Here is a 20,444-nt window from a genome sequence, read left to right as displayed (position 1 = left end):
TGATCGTTCGATTCTTTCTTTCAGCAACTCCATTTTGCTCAAGAGTGTATGCAATGGTTGTCTCCCTCTTAATGCCAGCTTCTCTACATTAGTCATTGAATTCATTTGATTTATATTTGGTCCCATTGTCAGTCCTCAAAATTTTGATCTTCTTCCCTATTTGATTTTCCACCAAGGCAAATAGGTCGGAATGGACCAGTTGAAGAATATCAAAAGTTTTACTTTCGCTTGAGGGGAATGGTCCCCTTGTAAGTTTCCTAGTTGCACAACCCTGACAAACACCTTCATGATTCATGCTAAAATCGGGCATACGTGTGACCATCTTCCTTACCTTTGTAATGAAGGTGGGCAAATCTTTAGTACACAATTCGGATAAGAGAAGTGTTGTAAGACATAGCTCCCAAAGGACTTCCTCCAACTTGATATAAACCATCAACCCTAAATCCAAGAGTAAATGCATCTTTAGGGTTTCTTTGCCAAAGGTGTACCTTGCCATCAACGAATGCTACCTTGAAGCCTTTATCTTCCATCGTAGAAATAGATACCAAGTTCTTCTTCAAATCGAGCACATACAATACTTCTTGTAGATGGATGGTTTGACCTTAATTCAAGTGAAGGGTGACGCTACCTATTCCTTTCACGGGATGGGTGGCATTATCTCCAAATATGATTTGCAAGTTAGTCTTCTTTTCAACCAAATTTGAGAGAGCCTCTTTGTACCCAGTGAAGTGCCTTGAGGCTCCACTATTAATCAACCAATGATCCAATGTATCCAGAGGAGAGGCAGTAGATAAAGCAGAAATTAGAGAAAATTCATTTTGTTTTTCTGCAACATTACTTTCCTCATATCTGGAATTTCTTGATCTTTTGGGAGGACGACCATTTCCATATCGAGCAGCGGGAGTATTCCTCTTTCCTTTGTTGTTGAACTTGTTGTTCTTTTGATTGCCATTTCCTTTGTAGTTGTTGTGGTTGTTGTTGTTATCATCCCTTAGACTATCCTTCTTATGAGGACACTCTATAGCATAGTGGCCAAACCTATTACAATTGAAGCATCTTCCTTTTCTTCCTTCATTGAATCTCGGCTTAGATCCTTGGACCAACATTGTTCTTCCTTTTAGCATGAGCAGAGAAAGCAGTAGGATAATTTCCATTTGATGGCTCATCTCTCTCCATCATCCTTATTTCTTCTTGAGTGCATCTAGCCAATAATTCATCAAAACCCGGAATCCTGTCATTGTTGAGAATGGTGGTGTTAAGCACATCTCGTGCTCTTGTAAGACATCCAAATGCCTTAAAATTGAGCTCCCTGTCACCAACAACTTCTCCAATAGATAGAAGATCATTCTTGATTTCGGTAATCCTCATGAAGTAGGATTGAATAGACTCGCCACTATCCATCTTGATGTCTTTCAACTTGTTCTTGAGAAATAGGACTTGATTTGCATTGTTTACTTTGAACATCCCAACCAGCTTATCATACATCTCCTTAGATGTTTCCAAATCATAAATATAGGCAACCAAATGCTTTTGAATAGAGTTTACAATAATTTTCCTAGCTTTGACCTCACCTTTCTTAGTCTTTGTTTTTGCAGCAGCGGGTGCATTTGAAGGATGCTCCACCACTCTTCCTTTTACATAGTCCATAGCATCATTCTCTTCCAAAGTCATCTTCCATGCATGATAGTCAGATTTGTCCTTGAATTTGAAGTATGATGTAGTCGTCATTGAAGCTAGACCAATACTCTTGTCCAATAGCTTTCCTTAGTGATTGCTTTCCTCACTCTTGTTTGGGCTTTGTCTTCACCTAGACTCTGATACCATGTTAATTTTAGTTAACAATGGTATGTTCTATGTTTAGCACAATTTACTTCAATGCTTCTTAGTAGCCCAATAGCAATTTCCAAATTCCAATAGCAATCACAATAATCACATTGAAAGTAAAAGCAGATAGAACATGAAACAAAGCGTAGAAGACAAGCCAAGACAAGAGGACACCAGATTTGGCATATGCCAGGGAAAAACCCCGATGTGGGGAAAACCCTTTAATCAATTCTTCTTATTATTAAATCAAAAGCTCAACAACGAGAGTACAAAAGTCAAATTGGCTTGCCCAATACAAAGTCAAAACATCCGGTAAATTTCTACAGTCCACTGAAGTCAAACTTCAACCCTAACCAGAAGTCAACACTGGTCAAAACAACAACAATTCTTCTTTGAAGCAACTCAATCTTCCTTGGTCAAACTCGGCTTTGATCGGGAGGCCAGTTTCAGCGCAAGATGACTCAGTCAAACTCAGTCAAAAGAGAGAGAAGATTGTTGTAATTTTCTGTGGTCAAACAACAATCAACCCTGAAGTCAATGCAGGTCAACCAGCCTAGAAATCCTCGATTTTTGTGCCCAGCAATGCAAACTGGAAAAATCGATCTTTGACCCAAAAATCGAAGTCAAACTCAGTCAAAAATGCCTTGGTCAACGCTGGTCAAACCTGCCCTTGAAGTCTGAAATTCGGCCTATAATTTCTGCCCAGGAAATTTTTCCTCCTAGCCACATGTGTGTGAGAGAGAGAGAGAGGCTGCCCAAGTTGTACGAACCAATTTGATGAAGAGAGAGAAGAATGTGTGTGTGACAAATGTGCCAAGTGAGGTGTGAAGTCTCTTGTATTTATACAATTCATTGTGGGTGAAGAGACACATCCATTGAGCTTCTTGAGCCTATATAATGATGAAGGTGACCTAAACAATTTGCACATGTGTGGGCATAAATTCAAAATCACACTTCCACTTGTTCGAATGCGATGATCTTTATATCAATCTTGGACCTCTTGAAAAAGGAATCCTATGCAATCATCATCTCCATCAAATGAGTTGTCCCAAGGTGGAATTTGGCCTTAGTTTCCAATTTTAACATCCAGAGACGGACGAGAGCTAGGAGATCAGCTCAGACAGAGGACAAGGGGAACTTTTCCCTGGCAGGCAAAGGTAACAAATCCAAGGGAAAGAAGGGCTAAGGAGAGATTGAGACCAGTCATAAGGGCAAGAAGAAGAAGGATTTGAGCAAGATCAAATGCTTCCATTGCCATGAGTTTGGGCACTACACTACTAAGTGTCCTAATCAGAAGAAGGAATCCAATAAGGATCATGTGTTTGCATCAACCGAGGTAGATGCGTTTTCTTTCAGTTCAAGAAATATTTCTCATTAATAGCTTGCATGGCAGGTTTAGCAAGCAGCATTGTATGGTATATAGATTCAAGAGCATCCTTCCATATGACCGGGAACAAGGAAAATTTCAGCGAGTTGAAGGAGAAGGACATGCAATTTCACATTGAGCTAGGAGATGATGGCAAGTACGCAACTAGGGGAGTTGGTATCGTCAGTTTTGAAAGGGAGTCAGGTAGCTCTCTCCATCTCATAGATGTTCTCTATGTTCCAGGCCTGAAGAATAGTGGCTACCCTAGAGGACAAGGGTTATGATGTCATCTTCAATAGAGATAAGGCTTACGTCAAGCACTTAACTTTTAGATGTGTGAAGCAAATAGGTGTGAGGATGAAGAATTTGTACCTGCTGCAAGGTCGAGACAAGCGCATCCTTGAGTAGAAAAGCATGAATTGTGCAAAGTAGAGACGTGAGGTTTGAGGAGAAAAGAGCTCTAAGGGAGTCCTTAGAGCAAGAGCAGGTTAGAGTACCAGAGATGGAGCTACTCGTTCCTAAGAAGGAGCCTCAGCCAATATCACAGATTATGTCTCGGCCAGGTGGCGAGTAGGCTTACTAGTAGGATGATGAGGAGGAGACCAGGATGAGTGGTGGAGTCAACCACTCAATCAGTGACTCCCAGTACAAGGAGAGTTCAAGCTAGGTGGAAAGGAGAGTTGTTTAGGGAGGATCAGGAGAGAGTTGGATCTCCCTGTACCACATTCAGACAGAGTAAACAACCACAGAGATATACAGGGTACATGGCACCTATGACTGAGGTGATAGACTCGAAGCCTAGGAAGATGCTTGGAAGGAACACGTCTTCAGATCAAATTCCACAGCAGGAAGCAAGGAAGTCTTCTAGTTCAAAGGGAGCAGCTGCAACAACAGATAATGTAGTAGTGGAGACAAATCCAGGTGGAGGAGATTCTTCCAAAAGTACCTTCCTTGCTAAGAGAGAGTGTTGAAAATGTAGTGAGTAAAGGTATTCTACCTTATGCCTTAGCCAATGAAGACCTAAATTTGTCTTCCTCTCAGTATGAGTGCGAGCTCATGAGATAGCTTGTAGTTAAGATGAGTTTATTTCCAATTTACTAGAATGATCACCAAGATAGCATGCATAGAGTTGGAGCTTTAGTTAAGTGGAGTCTTCATTAGTTTGACTACAGAAAGAGGTGGCAATTACAATTTTAGTTAGAACGATTTAGTCAGATAATGTAGTAGTGGAGACAAATCCAGGTGGAGGAGATTCTTCCAAAAGTACCTTCCTTGCTAAGAGAGAGTGTTGAAAATGTAGTGAGTAAAGGTATTCTACCTTGTGCCTTAGCCAATGAAGACCTAAATTTGTCTTCCTCTCAGTATGAGTGCGAGCTCATGAGATAGCCTGTAGTTAAGATGAGTTTATTTCCAATTTACTAGAATGATCACCAAGATAGCATGCATAAAGTTGGAGCTTCAGTTAATTGGAGTCTTCATTAGTTTGACTACAGAACGAGGTGGCAATTACAATTTTAGTTAGAACGATTTAGTCTTCAATCTTAATTGAAGGGAGAACGAGTGAAGACTTCAAGTGTTGATTGGAGAGAGAAAGACTATCACTCTCAGTTAACTCGCTAATCAAAACTCAAGTTTCTAAATTGAGCTAGGCCACTTGCATACTCGAATTGGGTCTATATAGAGGAGGACGAAGGCACAAGAATTCACAAGTTTGTTCACGAGTTTGTGAGATCTTCTTTGATAGTGGAAAGTGCAGAATTGAGAGCTTGTGTCCTAAGAAATAGGAGATCACAAGTGCATAAGGATTTAGGAGATTGTGTGTGCAGATTTGAGGAAGCTTGTGTCCTAAGAAATAGGAGACCACAAGTGCACAAGAGAATAGGAAGATTTGCACTACAAAATAGGAGCCAAGCTTGTGCTAGGAAATAGGAGGATTTGTGTAAGGATTTAGGAGGCTTCTAGTGTGAAAAGATCAAGGAGCAAGGATAAGGAATTGCAGAGGCAAGTCAAGGTACTCAACAGGGAAACAATTGTGAGCTAGAGGGCCAAGATCGAGCAATGATCAAGGCAGGCCGAGATCAATTGTATCAGTTGAGATTAGTGAGAAGAAGCAAAACGCTTTCTCAGAGACAAATTGCTTTGTAATAGATCCAATTTCTCAAGAACAATCAATAAAATACCACAACAAAGAACACGGGTTTTCCCTTTTGGGTTTCTTGGGTAGCAAGCATGTCAATTTGTGTGATGTGTTTTTATCTCTGGTGTTTTATTTTGTTGCTTATAAATTGTTAAGAAACTCTGTATCTTGGTGAAAGTAAATTTGGTTTCAGTTTCAGTTGCCTAGTTTTCAGTTATTCATCTAAGTAGTTGCAGATTTTCATGGAAATTTAACAAACCATCCAATGACCTATCATGATGGTATAATCATTTCTTGATCTAGTGGAGCCCATGGAGAAATTTTCATATACCATGATGTTTTAAAGTCATGGCAGAAGCCTTGACCCTGTTCCTAGGAAAATTTCAATGGGGACAGGTTTTGTCTTTGGCCACATGCAGAGAGAAATTGGAATGGGTCGTGAGCAGAGTTTATAGAATGCTTCACACCTAGGCATCTTACATATCTTTGAGGAGTTATGCTTCACTTTGTGACGTTAGGTCAATGTTTTACACTTAAAATGCATTGTAATGTGTTATGGTCACTTAAGTATAAAGCATGATAAGTCTTTGTGCATCCCTATGACTAGTATTCATTTCAAGTGTTGGAAGAGGGTTTAAACACATAAGTGCTCACCCACTTATATTTTCCCTCAAATTTAAGTGATTATATCTCAAACATAAGGATGGCACAATGGTTGGGTGTTGAGAGATCCATTGAATGAAAAGGGTGTGGCAGTGGAAGAGGGGATCATTATATACTACATGCAATTTGAAAACAGGGTTTGAGCAACTAGAGTTGGCAATTGGATTTACTTGCAGGGTTTGGATGAAAAAATAGATTCTTGGTGAGTTTTAGGGAAAACATCTACAAGCCATAGTGGGTGTTTTCAGAGCAAGAAACAACATTCACATTTATATCTTAGACATATTCTAGAGGTTCTTAAGGCAGTTTCAGTTCCTCTTTCAAGAGTAAATATCCCTTCTAAATTTTTGAGCAGTCATTCATTCATTTCCAGCGATTTGGAAGTTTCCTTCCATTGGGTTTAGAGCAGCTTTTCTGGTCCATTGTTCACGTTACCGCTCAAACTAGCAAGGGCCCTAAGGGAGATCCCTAAAGGGCAAATGTCAAGCCAAGGGCAACAAATGGAGACTTAGCCCACTGTGACCTCAATTAAGGCTCCCTTATATTTATGGACTTTCACCGATGGGAGGAGGCCCGATATGTATGGAGTCACTAATGAATGATAAATCAATGGGGATATGAGTGACCCAAACAACCCCTTTCCTAGAAAATTTTGAAGGATGGAGCTTGCTTGCTTTCTAAGCAAGGTATTATGTATTCTAGGGAAAGGAAGAGAGGATTTTGAGGGTTAGGTTTATGGGATAAGACTTGTGAAGGAGTTCCCCAATCCCTAAAATCCTTGTTAGAATTGGTATCCCGAATGGTTCTTGAAGAATGATCTTTTAAAGGAGCGTGGCCACTCGGGGGAAAGTAGATCGGGTCTAGGGTATGAGGAAAGTATGTAGCAACCAATGATATTCTTACCCTAGACAAGGTGGGGAAAGGATCAAAGAAAGTATTTTCACTCAAAGATGTTGTTTTGACCCTATGAGGTACTAGCCTTGGGGATGGCAGGGCAAGTTTTGATCCCAGAGCTAGGGCTTGACTTTTCTCCCAACTCCATCATCGGAATGTCTTCAAAATTGGAGGAGAGCTAAAAGAAAGGCTAGTGCAAGAGACCCTAGGAGATTGAATTCTTTTGATGGCTAGATGCCCTAGGTACCCTAATGTGGCTAGTCCTAAAAGGATGTGAGACAATATGAGTTTTAGTGACCAGCCTTGGTAGATCAGTGCCTTAATCTTTGGGAGAATGAAGTCTATGTTGAGTATGAGTAGGATTTCTTGGCTCCCAGTCACGAAGGCCTCAATATCACTTTGTTTGCCTTCTAGGTCAAGAAGAAGCAACCTTGCAACTTTTATACTTCGATGTGCAAGAGGAATGGCTTGTCAAGGTCGAATTCATTGATAGAATTACCCCTAAGAGATTTTGCCTCTATTACATGGCCCATACATTGAGAGATGCTATAATAGAGACAAATTCCACAATTTTAAGCAATAAATGCATGCAATTAGCCCTAAAACATTGAAAATCTCAATCCAACATATATGACAAAAGTAAACAAAAATAACATCAAAAAGCACGTACTTACATGTAATAGAGTATATCCAACCATTCACAATTGACAATAAAGACGCTCCAAGAGAAGATAGACCATTATCCACACATCAAAACTCATCCATAAAGCTCCAATTCATCCTCTAGAAAAAGTGTGAAAATCTCAAAAGAGATAAGAGATCCAAGCCAAAGCGATGATGAGAAATGAACTCATCTCACCTGTATTTATACACAATTTAGGAGTTCGAATTAGCCTCCTTGGCCTACATAAGCCCCAAAAATGAAATAATGTTTTAATAATACAACTTTTGGTGACAAGCCCACCAAACTAGCTCATAAATGAAAAAGCCTCTCAAGAGGTCAAATAATAATCTATGCATGTTGTAGGGCCCTCTCAGAGGCCTAATGAGGACCATGGCTGCCACAATGAAGAATAGGACCCTCAAAAGCAGTGGAGAAGGGGTTGGCCCTTTGTAATAACCTGTGGTGCTCAAAATGACATGTGGGGGCACACAAGTGTCCTCATGGGTCTCTAAGCAAATCAGAGATGTCTGTAGATCGCATGCAAGGGCTAGGATGATGGTGTAGGTGATGCCACATCATCGTGCAAGTCCTAGATCATTTGTCAAGTGTAAGGTGTGGATCTGGGGTCGGCTGGGCATGATAGATCAAGTGCATTTTCCTCGTCCAATAAGTGAACCATGAGCAATCTATGAATGGTTGTGGGGATCCATAGAGTGCAATTTGTTGTTGTAGTCGCCCATGGCTCTCAATGCTCACCCTACATGTGTCAATGTATCCCTCTAGAGGATTTTGACCCTCTATAGGGAGACCAAACCCCAAACAGAAACCATTTGCAATCTTGCATAAGATCTAATGTGTCCCCTAGACTTCCTGTACAACAAGTCATTAGAGAAATAGAATAAATAAGCTTACCTAATCATGGACCACAAGTGTGGACTTCATAATGGCCTGCCCTTCCATAATGGGCTTTGGGATGTGCCAATGTCTCCTAAACTCCAAATGGGGTTAACCAAGTACCCTATTAGGTGGTTTCTACTTCTAAAGGGGATAATATTCAAGGTACATCCTTCAAAAGGTGGTGGCATGTGACAAATATGGTGAATGAGGTAGGGGATGAGAAGCGGCAGCCCTAGGTCACATGCTAGAGTTTAAGGGTAGCTAATAAGAGGGAAGCCCACACTTGGGTTTATAATATTTAGGAGGGAGCAAAAGTGGTACATGAGATGCCCCGGCATTGATTTTCCACCATTCTTTTATGCCTTTTGCCTTTTTTTGATTTTCTTTGATTGACTACTCAGGGCTCAAGGGTTTAGAGCATGATGTATAAAATATAGTAGTGAAATCCCTCCTTTGAGGTGGGGCGGTTCATTGCCCACCAGGGGGGGACAATCATGGGTTCCTATATGATGGAGGCTCATAGAACCTGTAGGAACCAGGGTGATGGCCATGATGATGGGGTAGAGCTCATGTATTGGCTTTTGCCCACGTGCTAAATGTGTTTATCCCAACCATCTTTTGCATTTTGTGGTACATTTTCCTGTTGAATGTGACCATATATGCTTTTATCTTTTTTTAGTTGCATCATCCTTTGGGCTTCATTCCAGACCATGACCCAAGGTGTGGGCAAGGGGAAGGGGCATGCTAACCCTATGTGGACCCAGTGGAAGAATGTGGACCCACGTGGGAGAAATGATGAATGGAGTAATAATGAATGGAAAAAGGGTAATATGAGCGGATAAGGGTGCAAGGCCATGCATCCAAAATTGAGATTTCCCATGAAATACCATCCCTAGAGCCAAATGGTCAATAAAAGAGATCCCACAAGACTAGAATCCAAGGTTAATACCTAAAAGGGGTCTTGGGGGCAAGAGAACATGCCTAGCCCATTCTTTCCGTCGAATGCCCCCATTAATCCATGCCCAGAAGTGTCCATGATAAGCAAACTACAATACTCAATTTCCAAATGATCAATACTCAATTTCCAAATGATAAGGCATACCTTTAGGTTCGGGATGCCCACCTTCAAACATACAATCATAGCAGATAGGCGAGAGACCACATGATTGGCTCAAGCGGTGGAGAAATGACACAATGAGCTAGCAGGTGGCTGCAAGGGGCTGCTAGCTACTCGCTGAGGACCATCTTGGAGAAAAAAAATTCTCCTAGGGATATTACCCGCAAAATGGTGGGAAACAATTCACACGGAGGTTGGAAACATTGTTACAGTGGTTCTTGGGATATAATACCACAAGATTTGAAAGATATCAGCTCTTGCTTCTCTATTTTATCATTCCATCATTGATAACATTATTTCCAGTGCCATCTATCCAATTTTCAAGTGCAAATATCTAGACATTCAGCAAATGATATTGGGTATATATCAGAGCAAACATATAGGCTTTTTGACAAGTATGTTGGCCATTTATTGAGGTTACCATGGACCTTAGTCCTGCATCTCTATTTTGTGTCCCGTTGGCTGTGCTGAGTAATGTTAACACGTTGATACTTGAAGATAATGCACATTCTATCTGACACAGCAGATAAGAGGCATTTATACCCAACATGTCACTATATACCAGTGTGTTATTTCTACATTATTGAAGGGGAAGTTATCTAACTTCCTAGTTAGCGCTTGGTTGTTGTTTTACATTTCTGTTATTTCTTTTCCAAACAAAGAGACAAAAGATCAGATCGAATCTTTACAGTTTGAGGTAATATTGTGCACAACTTAGAACCAGCTAGCACATATCTTCACGAGGGCATTAAGCAAGGACAAACTTCAGAAATGCAGCAGAGAAATGCTTGGCGAAAAGAAAGATAAAATGGTCATTTGAAGGGTTTAGGATATATGTATTGCCTATTTAAGATGGACACCCTATTTTGTAAAACAAAATATTGCAAAATAGATACGATACAATAGACAATTTCATGACAAGAGAACATAAACAATATAAAATCCAAGGGTTTAGCTCAGCTAATTAGCCCAGTTTGAATCCCTTGGGTTCGGCACATGAGTCTATACCTGACAGATTTACTAAGAGATGTCATTCACAAATGTGGAGAAGCATCCCTTACATTTCCCCATGAGATTTCTTGCTGAGACAAAATCTATACTATAAATCGGTGTTCCTGCGTGATACAAAATCAAGCATTGGTGCAAGTTTCTTCAAATATGTTTTGCCTCATGCATGTGTGCCCTAAAATCTGATAGGGTTTACCCATATAAACACAATTCATACAAAGATTTCTAAACATTAATGTTATTATAATATGTAATGAGTGTTTTCTTAATTAACTCGCTCTAGACTTGGAATACTGTTTAATGAATTTCCTTTAATCCAGTACTGGCATTCTTCATTCAATCTATATATTTTTTTCATCTGTAGTCATTGTGGTCTATTGGGTATCAGTTATCACTCCTGCTTATTCAACGTTCTGTCAATCGTCTTACAGCTGTACACTTCCGGATTTGCTAATTAACAATTGCCTATTTCAAGAATCACATGCTAAGCTGGGTCACTAAGACATCAATAGTCCTTCTCCCAACACAAAGTAGCATTGTGGTGAAGCACACCAACCGTTCCAGAGGGATAACTACCCTTTTAAAGTTTGTGTTTCCCGAATTGTTTTATTTATGCCACGAGGCCCACGCTTATCGGAGTTAGAGATTTTACCATTTTTCCATTATATATAGGCCCGTTGCCTTCTGGCAAAGCTAAAACATGGCCACGGGCTCTGGTAAAAACTCAACATTTCTTTCGGTTCATATATATAGCTACTTCGCATGCTGTGATGTGCCATTGGCTTGAAACTTTTCATAGGTGTTGCTGTTGCTAGTAATTCCTTTCAATGGATAATTAGAACGTCACCACCCAAACACCATAAAATGAGTCCAGTATTTTCAGTAAAATGAAATGCATGTCAATCTAACATCTAACAAGCAAGACTTTGCATCCTAAAAGCTCACAGAGAGAGAAAACCTTCCCCGTATTTTCAGGGAAAGCTTCAAGGCTTACCCAACAAAATATCAGTTTTTCTTTTAAATCTCCAAATACGAAATCTACCAGCTTGTCAACGTTCTGCCTGGGTAGGAAAAAAGAAACTAAACAAAATCAATCAACATCCATTTACCAGTTTTACGGACACTAAAGACAAGATCAGGCAAGAGAAACCTACTTTTGAGCAGATGACCATACTCCTACAACAAAATTCTGAAAGCAGAACTCAATGAACTGGTGGCAAAAAGGCCTTTTGTAAACTGAAATCAAGGATAGAAAACCATCTTCAGCATTTCAAGTAAGAAGACAAACATGAACCAGAAATACTCCAGACATATTGCACGGCCTTAAGTTCAAAATACTAAATAGCTTTTGTGCATTTAACAATTTTATACTCGTATAACTTACCAAATTGATTCTTGCCAGCTTTTCCATCAGGAGGCGGCTCTTTGGGACGTTTTTCAGCCCGATGAAATGTTTCCACGAGCAAGCCATTCATATCAAGGACAAGCAGCTTCTTTTCTGCAGGCACAGTCATTGCTGCATCTGCACCCAGAACAATTAAGAAGTACTAAACTTCCTTGTAGGCTTGTACTCACAGCACCAAGCCAGCGGCCAGCTTCCCACTTTCAACTCTTAAAATGATGCCCACGACTGCAACCTCTATACCTCAAGTAGTAGGAAGAAGAATAAATTGTAGAGGCTCTGCGTGATCGATTAGCACTGCAGAATGACCCCACAGCCTAAGCTGTGGACTGAACTCGTGAAAATCACTTCAAAAAAGCCAACGACCGATGCTGTGAACTGAGCTCATGAAAAGCGTTATCAAAGATGTTCCCACATTCTCCAAATGAAATATCATTCCCAATTGCAATTATCAAGGTATTCTTTATCTTCCTTGACTACAACTTACTTTGCCAAGCTCCAAATCGGTCCCAAAAAAGGAGGCGCTTTGATAAATCAGTGACATTTTACTGCATTAAAAAACATTTATGAGGAAAAAAATATCAATCCCCAACAAAAGTTAATCCGTTTCATCTAACAATACATCCCTAAGTACACACTCACAAACATCACATCTGAAATAATCAAAACAATTGACTTTTCCAGGCTTCTAAACTGAAGAACTTAACTTTATTGCATCAAATTCCTGCCCTGCTTTGTTTTATCACTAAACTAGTATAACGCAAAACAGATATTTCTAAAATGACGCAAGGCAGAAATTTGTAAATCAACAGAGATCATTACATGTCCAACTAATGGATTTATAGAAAGCCACATCAACTAGTTTATATTAGTAAATACAGTAATAGAGAGTTTTTCTTTTTAATTGAGAATCAGAAAGAATCATTTAAGTTCCAATTTCTAAGAGTCTGTTTTAAAAGAGAAAAAAATAGACTGCACAAATCACCTATATCGGAAGAAGGAAATCTGTAAAGATAATACAGAAGAGGATTTTCCGTATTTTGCCTGAGGAGGCAGTGGCCGTGTTCAATTTTCTTGCTGAAGCTTCTTGATGAGTAGAGTATTTGAGTCACAGTTGCCCGATCCATCTTAATTCAATTCCTGATTCTGATTAATCAGGAATCCTAAATTTTGGGTTCAAATCAAATCTTATGTTATGTTATCCCGGGGTGGGGATTTTGGGTTCAAATCTTGTGTTATCGCGGGGTGGGGTGTGCTGCGGTGAGGAATCCTAAATTTTGGGATTTTGGTGGAGGTGGGGTGAGAGGTGAGAAATTAAACATCTTAAAAAAAATTGAAGATAATGAAGATGTAGGCTTACTAAATTTAGTAAAAATAAAATTCCTACGGAAAAAAAGAAAAGAATTTACAAAAAAATTCTTCGGAATAAAAGAAATGAATGAGCACACTTCTAAACAATGAAAACAACGAAAAGTTTCAGGTGAAAATAGAATGAACATTCAAGGAAGCCACTTCTAAACAACGAGAACTTTCCGGTGAAAAAAATCTACATTGAGAGAAAATTCTACGTTCGTGAACTTAAAATAAATACTATTGGTATTTCTCAAGTTTGCACTCAAATCTCCAAAAATACCCTACTGTACTCCAAATTTATCTTTAACATGATTTCTATGAGTTTCCTAAAGAATTCTTGAAATTTTTGCAATCACTGAAGCTATAACCGGCAACTTTGAAGGCCTATAAAACAAAAAATTCAAAAGCTCTGGAGTCCTTACGATTTTGAGATCAGATGTACTGACGTGATGACGAATCTTACAGGCCAAAATTTCTGTAAAATAAAGCCACTTCTAAACAACGAAAACTTTCAGGTGAAAATAGAATGAGCATTAAGGGAAGCCACTTCTAAACAACGAGAACTTTCCGGTGAAAAATATCTACATTGAGAGAAAATTCTACGTTCGCGAAATTAGAATAAATAAATCTCCAAAAATACCCTACTGTACTCCAAAATTTATCTTTAACGTGATTTCTATGAGTTTCCCAAAGAATTCTTGAAATTTCTGCAATCACTGAAGCTAAAACCGGCAACTTTGAAGGCCTATAAAACAAAAAATTCGAAAGCTCTGGAGTACTTACGATTTTGACATCAGATGTACTGACGTGATGACGAATCTTACAGGCCAAAATTTCTTAAAATAGAGGTCCAAATGTAATCTGTTTCTGACATTTCAAACCTCCAACTGGGATCTCGGTCGAGTCCAAGATGGCCTCAGAAAGACGCTAGATCTTCATTATTCACATCCGGGAATATAGCGAGAGATTTCGTTCGAGCTGCGTACAGATTCTCAAAGCGATTAGGGAAGTCTTTGCATACGGATCCACGTTTTGTAATTATTAAATTTTAATGTTCCACATGGACGAGATTATGGAATTTCTTTTATAAAAATGACACGTTTCACTTTCATAAATGAAATTGCTTTAAAATATATTAAGCCACTCCAAAAACACCATAAACACTTTCCTAAATGAGACCACTTCAAAATTGAGTTATGTTATTCACCTTAAAGATCACTTTTAAAACATTTAAAGTATTCTCCCAAGAACACTTCCAATCCATAAATGACACGTCACGTTTTCATGATGGGACCACTAAAAGTAAAGAATACGACTTTTTTCATTTATATCAGTAATTATTAGAAATACTCGTGTAGGGTTTCTATATTGTTAGTGTGAAAGAAATTAATTATTTTAATTGTGTTGGGTAAATGTTAATTTAATCTTTTAACTAAAAGAAGGGTTGTTTTTTGGTTAATTTTATTTTAAATAAATTTATTTTATTTTTAAAAGTGGATTTTAAATAATAAGAAATAATTATTTTGTTATAAATTATATTACTGGATTATTATCAAAATTATTTCATCTATTAATTAAAGTATGTAAATATTAATTATTATTAATAATTATTTTTAAATAATAAAAAATATTAACTCACATCCACTCTTCACAATATCTATAATCTATTTATAAATAAATAAAATATTTAAAAAAAAAATTATTTAATATAATAAAAATTATTTTCAATGTTTTTCTTTTTTTGTAAGTTGGGGTGGGACTCTCCGATTTACATGTCCATTATGTACCCCTCTACGGGGGAGGGTAGCCCAAGATTTGAACCCAAGACTTCCAGTTCGGTGAGACTTCATTTCCACGGCCCTTGCCACTTGAGCTACCCCATGTGGACAATTATTTTCAATGTTTTTCTATTTAATTATTATAATTTTATTTTTATTAATAAAAATTATATTATGTGAATATATGTTATTATGTTGATTTAAATAATGCACTTTGGTTTTCTTATTGTAATTATGTTAGTTAAGAATAATATGCATATTTTAATATTTTGAAATTTATATAAGGGTATTTATTCTCATCTTGATATATGCAAACAATGCTCAAAGAAAATCTTTGGATTTCTTAGTTTTTTCATCTCATTCTAAGAGTGACGAATGTGAAGCCAAGAACTTCACGAGGGAGAGGTGATTTTTCACACATTCAACATAAAGTTATCACTTTCATTGCTAGTTTTAAAGCCCTTCTATGAATATTCCCAATGGAGGAAATTGCATGGAGGTAATCAAGCAACAAGATCATGAAGGATTCCAGTAATATGATTTGCATAAAGTAGTTGTAGATTGGACATTGTTACCCCTAGAAGACTACACATTGATATGTGCTAGAGTGAACATTATCATTTAAGGAGGAGATATCGCTGACATATACATGGATGTGTTGTCTATGGGAAAAATCAAGAAAGATAATCTTGTTGCCTTGGAATTTAATGCAATGAGGTGGGAAGAATATCTTAAGGATGTTATTGAGGTGATCTAGGAAGCTAGAAGAGCCCAAAATTTGGGACCATCAACACCATCTTGGTCATTGATCGCGATAAGCATGTCATAGAACTAGGAATATTTCAAGACTCTATTTGTTGTAGGTAATGAAGCTTGGGTTTGAATGTGGAATTTTTGTTGAAATTTCACTTACCCCCTAGGTCTGGCCTATGGCTATACTTAGAACACAAACACACTAGCAGTGTTCAACCAAAACAATTTTGCACAATGAATATATAACAACAATGAAACAATAAAGTACACAAGATATAGATGGCCCAAAACTTGTTTTATTAGTCCTTCAATAAACAATCATAGGGCTCTCGTACCAGGGATCATGGCCCTTTATGAAACCTGATACAAGACTAGTATATAACAATATACAACTAGGACTTGAGGTCAACTCCTTTAGACCTTCACTATGCCTAACAAAATAAAAGACAAATCACTCAACTTACTTGTTGGTTGAGTTCCTTTTCTTCCAACCCTATTAGTCCTGTTGTCCACAGAAGTTGCTCCATTAGTCCTCTGTCCTAGCAGTCTATTTCCACCTTCTCTCGCAAGGAAATAATTCCTTTTATGCCTTGTATGTACAATTGTTCAGTTTACTCTTTAGTCATTGTACTTTACCAACTTCAAAACTTTGTTGTTTGGTCCTCCTTTATCAAACAAACTCCAATAATATGTTCACAACCCTTCCAACACAGAACAATAACCTTCTATACACTCTTCCACAGAGTTTTTCTTCTTCTACTCATAGTTCTAAGCCTTCTCGAGGGTTTCAACCTTCCCACAGTGTGATGTACACCAACCTGAGGCCTTTTAGCCTTACTGTACTTACTTGGAGGCCCTCTCAACCTTCTTGTACTTGGCTTGAGGCCCTCTCAGCATCTTCCTTAGGGCTTCATCCCTCCTTCCTAGACAGAACATACTTAGAAAACTCCTGCTATAACTCGACTTGCTCAGAAAACACACAAAATTGCTCACTCAACCTTCTTGTAGAGATCTCAACGTCCTTAGATTTACTCTAGCTTGGCTCCTTTTAAAGTTTTACAACTCACTCTTGGCTTACTATTCACACAAGGATGAAATGTTATGATGGTGATTGATCTCTCATGGTCTCTCAAATGTATAGGCTCTCTAACGTTTCCTTAAGAGCCCCTTTTGTCCATCAAAGATGTCCTCCACAACAATTATAATAAACAAATGATATCTTTGAGTTTTGTTGTAGCTGCTACAACCACCCCAAATTTTCGACGCTTTCAAAATTTGAAGTCCCCCCCTTCTTAGCACCTTTTGAGACCTTTCCTATGAATCCTTAAAACTTCACCTCTCCTTTGACTTGACTCTAATTGTATTGCATACTTGCAGGATTAGTTATAAGGCTTAAAAGACTTGTGTCTCTTGTCCTAGTCACAATCACAACTTACAGTGATACCCTACCTATCTTCTAGAGTTGTGATTTGTGACTAAGACTATAGAGTTAATCTCCCCAAGTCACAGATCAAAAATATAATGCCTGATGACCTATACACTGGCTTCTAGAACTCTAACTTGTGACCAAGACTATAGGAATACCTCCCAAGTCACAAATCACAACTTCAAAGCCTAGTGTCTCATTGACTACCTTTCAGAAATGTGATTTGTGACTAATCATTCCCCTCATTGCAATCTAAAAACATGACCTAGACTTGTCACATGCGACTTAATCTAGTCACAATTTTCCATTGCGACTTCCTCACACGTGCGCCTTAGTTATATAATGAGAACACCCCTTTCTCACTTCATTGTGCATACCAACCTTGGACGATCGATCCATCTCTCCAACTAGAGATTGTGATTGTTATTTAGCCTGGTAAGTAATACATCTTTTAGTATCATTATGTTTTGTCTCACTCTTAAGGCACCCAATCAATTCAACTACCCTGTGCCCTAGAATACTTATACCCTCTTATGATCTTTCTCCTATTCCTATCTATGCTCAGTTGTGATACGAATACTTTCGCTCTCTCCCTTAATCTTTCTACTCGATTATCAGATCTTGCATCCATTTTCTCAAACCATCACATGTTTCCCTTTTGTGATGTATTTTCAACAAAATCTCAAGTGTTTATGTCTTGATTCGACCCTCATCTCATTGACCAAGTCTTTTGGCTCTTCAATTTTTAAAATATGCCTTCTAAGAGCATATACATAAGTTGAAATCATGCTAGCCTTTTAGATTCTTGTCACCAAATCACATAGCTTGTTCTTAATCTTCATGCCATTCTTTCCCATCCATGAATATGTTATTCGACCTTGGCTTAAGTTGCAAATCACGATTTCAGTGGGTACTGAAAAACGTTTGCAATCTAGGAACACAATCTACAACTTGTATGAGTGTCATCACTTATGAAGTCGCAAGTCGCATTTGCAAGCCTCATTGAGACTAAAATATTGATCTGCGACTAGGATAGTATTTCAATGTGTGACTAGACTAGAATCCTAATTTGTGATTGAACTAGAATTTGGATCTACAACTAAGCCATCCTTAACCTCTACTCATGCAGTGTGTGACTAACCCTGCCCTCTCAAATTGCAGCTTAAACCATTGATTTTTTGCTTTGTGGATTTGCAATAAGTAATTAGCTTTGGGAAAATCTAACATTTTATTTCACTAATGAATATTTTTGAGATGTTAGGCACTATCAATTTGGATTGTCTCGTCATATCCTCCTCTTTCGATGAAATGGCTCTACCCATTATAATAGGGTCTGACAAAAGTTTTGGGAGAATAGAAAGCAACATAGAATGAGTTGTGGACAGTCCTCCTAAACTGCCCATATACACAGATACCTCATGCTACATTGAGAAGACAACAGAGCTGACTTAGGGTGATATATACTTGAAGTTCTCCAAGAAGGACATCCCACATGATGAAGAATATTTTTAGGTCTACATTAATGTGAAGGAAGTCTTGACTACATAAAGTTGTCACACACCCTCCAATCTTCCCCTATGCAAAGGCTATATAATTGATTCTTCAGTATAATGATGAGGAACAATTTATAATCAAAAGTGACCAGGGAGAGCTGTTGGCATCATTAACAACAACTGACTCAGCTATTATTACAAGATGCCCAGACATCAAGAGACTTTTCAATACCAGGGTGTTGGCTAACTTTGTTGGATCAACTAAAGACATTTTGAAGTCTCGGTGGCAGGAACCAAGTAAGTTTAGGCAAAGAGTAGATGGGATTTATAAGAGTAGATAAGACTTATAAAGGTTTATCAAATGCTCGCAGTTATGTTATGCAGGTTGTATGGCAAATCAAATATAGGGACCTTTCAAGAAAGATGGGTTCCCTTGATTCATACATGTGCGACTTAAGGAACCATTTTCAATTGGGTAAACATGTTGGCATCCCCCATCAAATCTAATGTCCAAGTAACAAAGAATCCACCAGAGAGGGAACAATCAAAATTCTATATGTCGTCTTACCTATTGGATGTTGTGTGTGCAAAATGTGATTTTGAAGGACTAGGTTTGAAATGGAGTTCTAGTCAAGAACTATACGTGCACATCTATTTTAAGAGTTTGTGGAATATAGGATATAGAGGAATGTATGATAAGATTGTTAAATACTTCATCTCTCCCTTATATAATATGCTTTTCGGCACAAAGCCTCCATGCATGTCTGATAGAGCTAGAGCTTCTCTTCATGATATTGTAGATTGGTTTCCCCTTGGTGATTCTACTTACATCAGAGTGTATGATGTGTACAAACCTTCACATGCTTTGCCCACATTCATCATGGAAAAAGTAGTGTTATAAGAGGCAGCTTACCAACTCACTATATGATTGTCCAAGACCTTATTCAAAACCAAGCAAGCCCATTGCATGTCTTCCCACTAGATATTGAGACCTACTCTATTAAGAGTTTCAAAGAGGAAGAAATAGAGGCTAAAGAATTGCAACATTTCATATTTTTTGAGTTGAGTTTCCATAGATATGATCTGATAGGTATCGCCATGGGACATTATAAAGCAATAAGATGCAATTGGATATATACTTCAACCACTGATGAAGAGGAGGAAAAGGTGAAAAACTTTTACAACACTTCCAAGGCACTGGAATCATCTCTTCAAGTTGATAAAGGAGAACATTCAAAGCATGACACTCACGAGAGCATGAGTTTAGAAGAAATAAAAGTTATTCTTAAAATAAAACAAGGACAAGAAGCCAGCAAAGAGAAGCAAAAGAAACAAAAGGTTGAAAAGGAGACTAAACGGAAATAACAAGAGGAAGAGGAACAAAATAAACAAGAAGAAAAAGAAAAAAAAGGAAAGAAGAGGAAGAAAGGAAAGGAAAGGAAGTTGAAGAAGCCGAAATACGGGAAGAAGCATTAGCCAAGTAGCTTGAACAAGAATTGGTTGGCAAGGAGCATGAAGACAAGATAGCAGAAGATAACACGTTGAAAATTCCATAAACACGGGTAGAGTTGCCTACCTCAAATGTCCCACCGCCCACTCCTATCACTGACAGACATTTTCCATCTCAAGAATTAGCGTTATAGTGGAAGAAGAAGTAGTAGTGTTGGAC

At 38.2% G+C, this 20,444-nt stretch overlaps 1 protein-coding gene across 5 annotated transcripts in view; it reads right to left on the bottom strand.

Annotated features, from left to right (window-relative positions):
- LOC149263504 (putative FCP1 homology domain-containing protein C1271.03c) overlaps positions 1–14,407 on the bottom strand; it is a 37,205-nt gene extending 22,798 nt beyond the window's left edge. The window contains exons 1-5 of one of the 5 annotated variants that reach the window (XM_089426357.1): positions 14,109–14,388; positions 13,748–13,819; positions 11,955–12,520; positions 11,725–11,806; positions 11,565–11,631 (exon numbers count right to left, since the gene is read on the bottom strand). In XM_089426357.1, the coding sequence (XP_089282483.1) occupies positions 11,565–11,631; positions 11,725–11,806; positions 11,955–12,084 (279 nt within the window). In that variant the 5' untranslated portion in view covers positions 12,085–12,520; positions 13,748–13,819; positions 14,109–14,388. Of the gene's footprint in view, positions 1–11,564; positions 11,632–11,724; positions 11,807–11,954; positions 12,521–13,747; positions 13,820–14,108 lie in introns of all 5 variants that reach the window. The other 4 variants (XM_089426362.1, XM_089426368.1, XM_089426354.1 and 1 more) reach the window with 4 other exon arrangements.
- Positions 14,408–20,444: the final 6,037 nt, after the last annotated feature.

Source organism: Pinus tabuliformis, chromosome 6 (assembly GCF_031772625.1).
Source record: "Pinus tabuliformis cultivar Carrire ecotype Pingquan chromosome 6, CPIR1, whole genome shotgun sequence".
Classification (NCBI taxonomy): Eukaryota; Viridiplantae; Streptophyta; class Pinopsida; order Pinales; family Pinaceae; genus Pinus; species Pinus tabuliformis.
The sequence above is the reverse complement of the archived record's forward strand: the minus strand, read 5'-3'. Positions and strand labels throughout refer to the sequence as shown.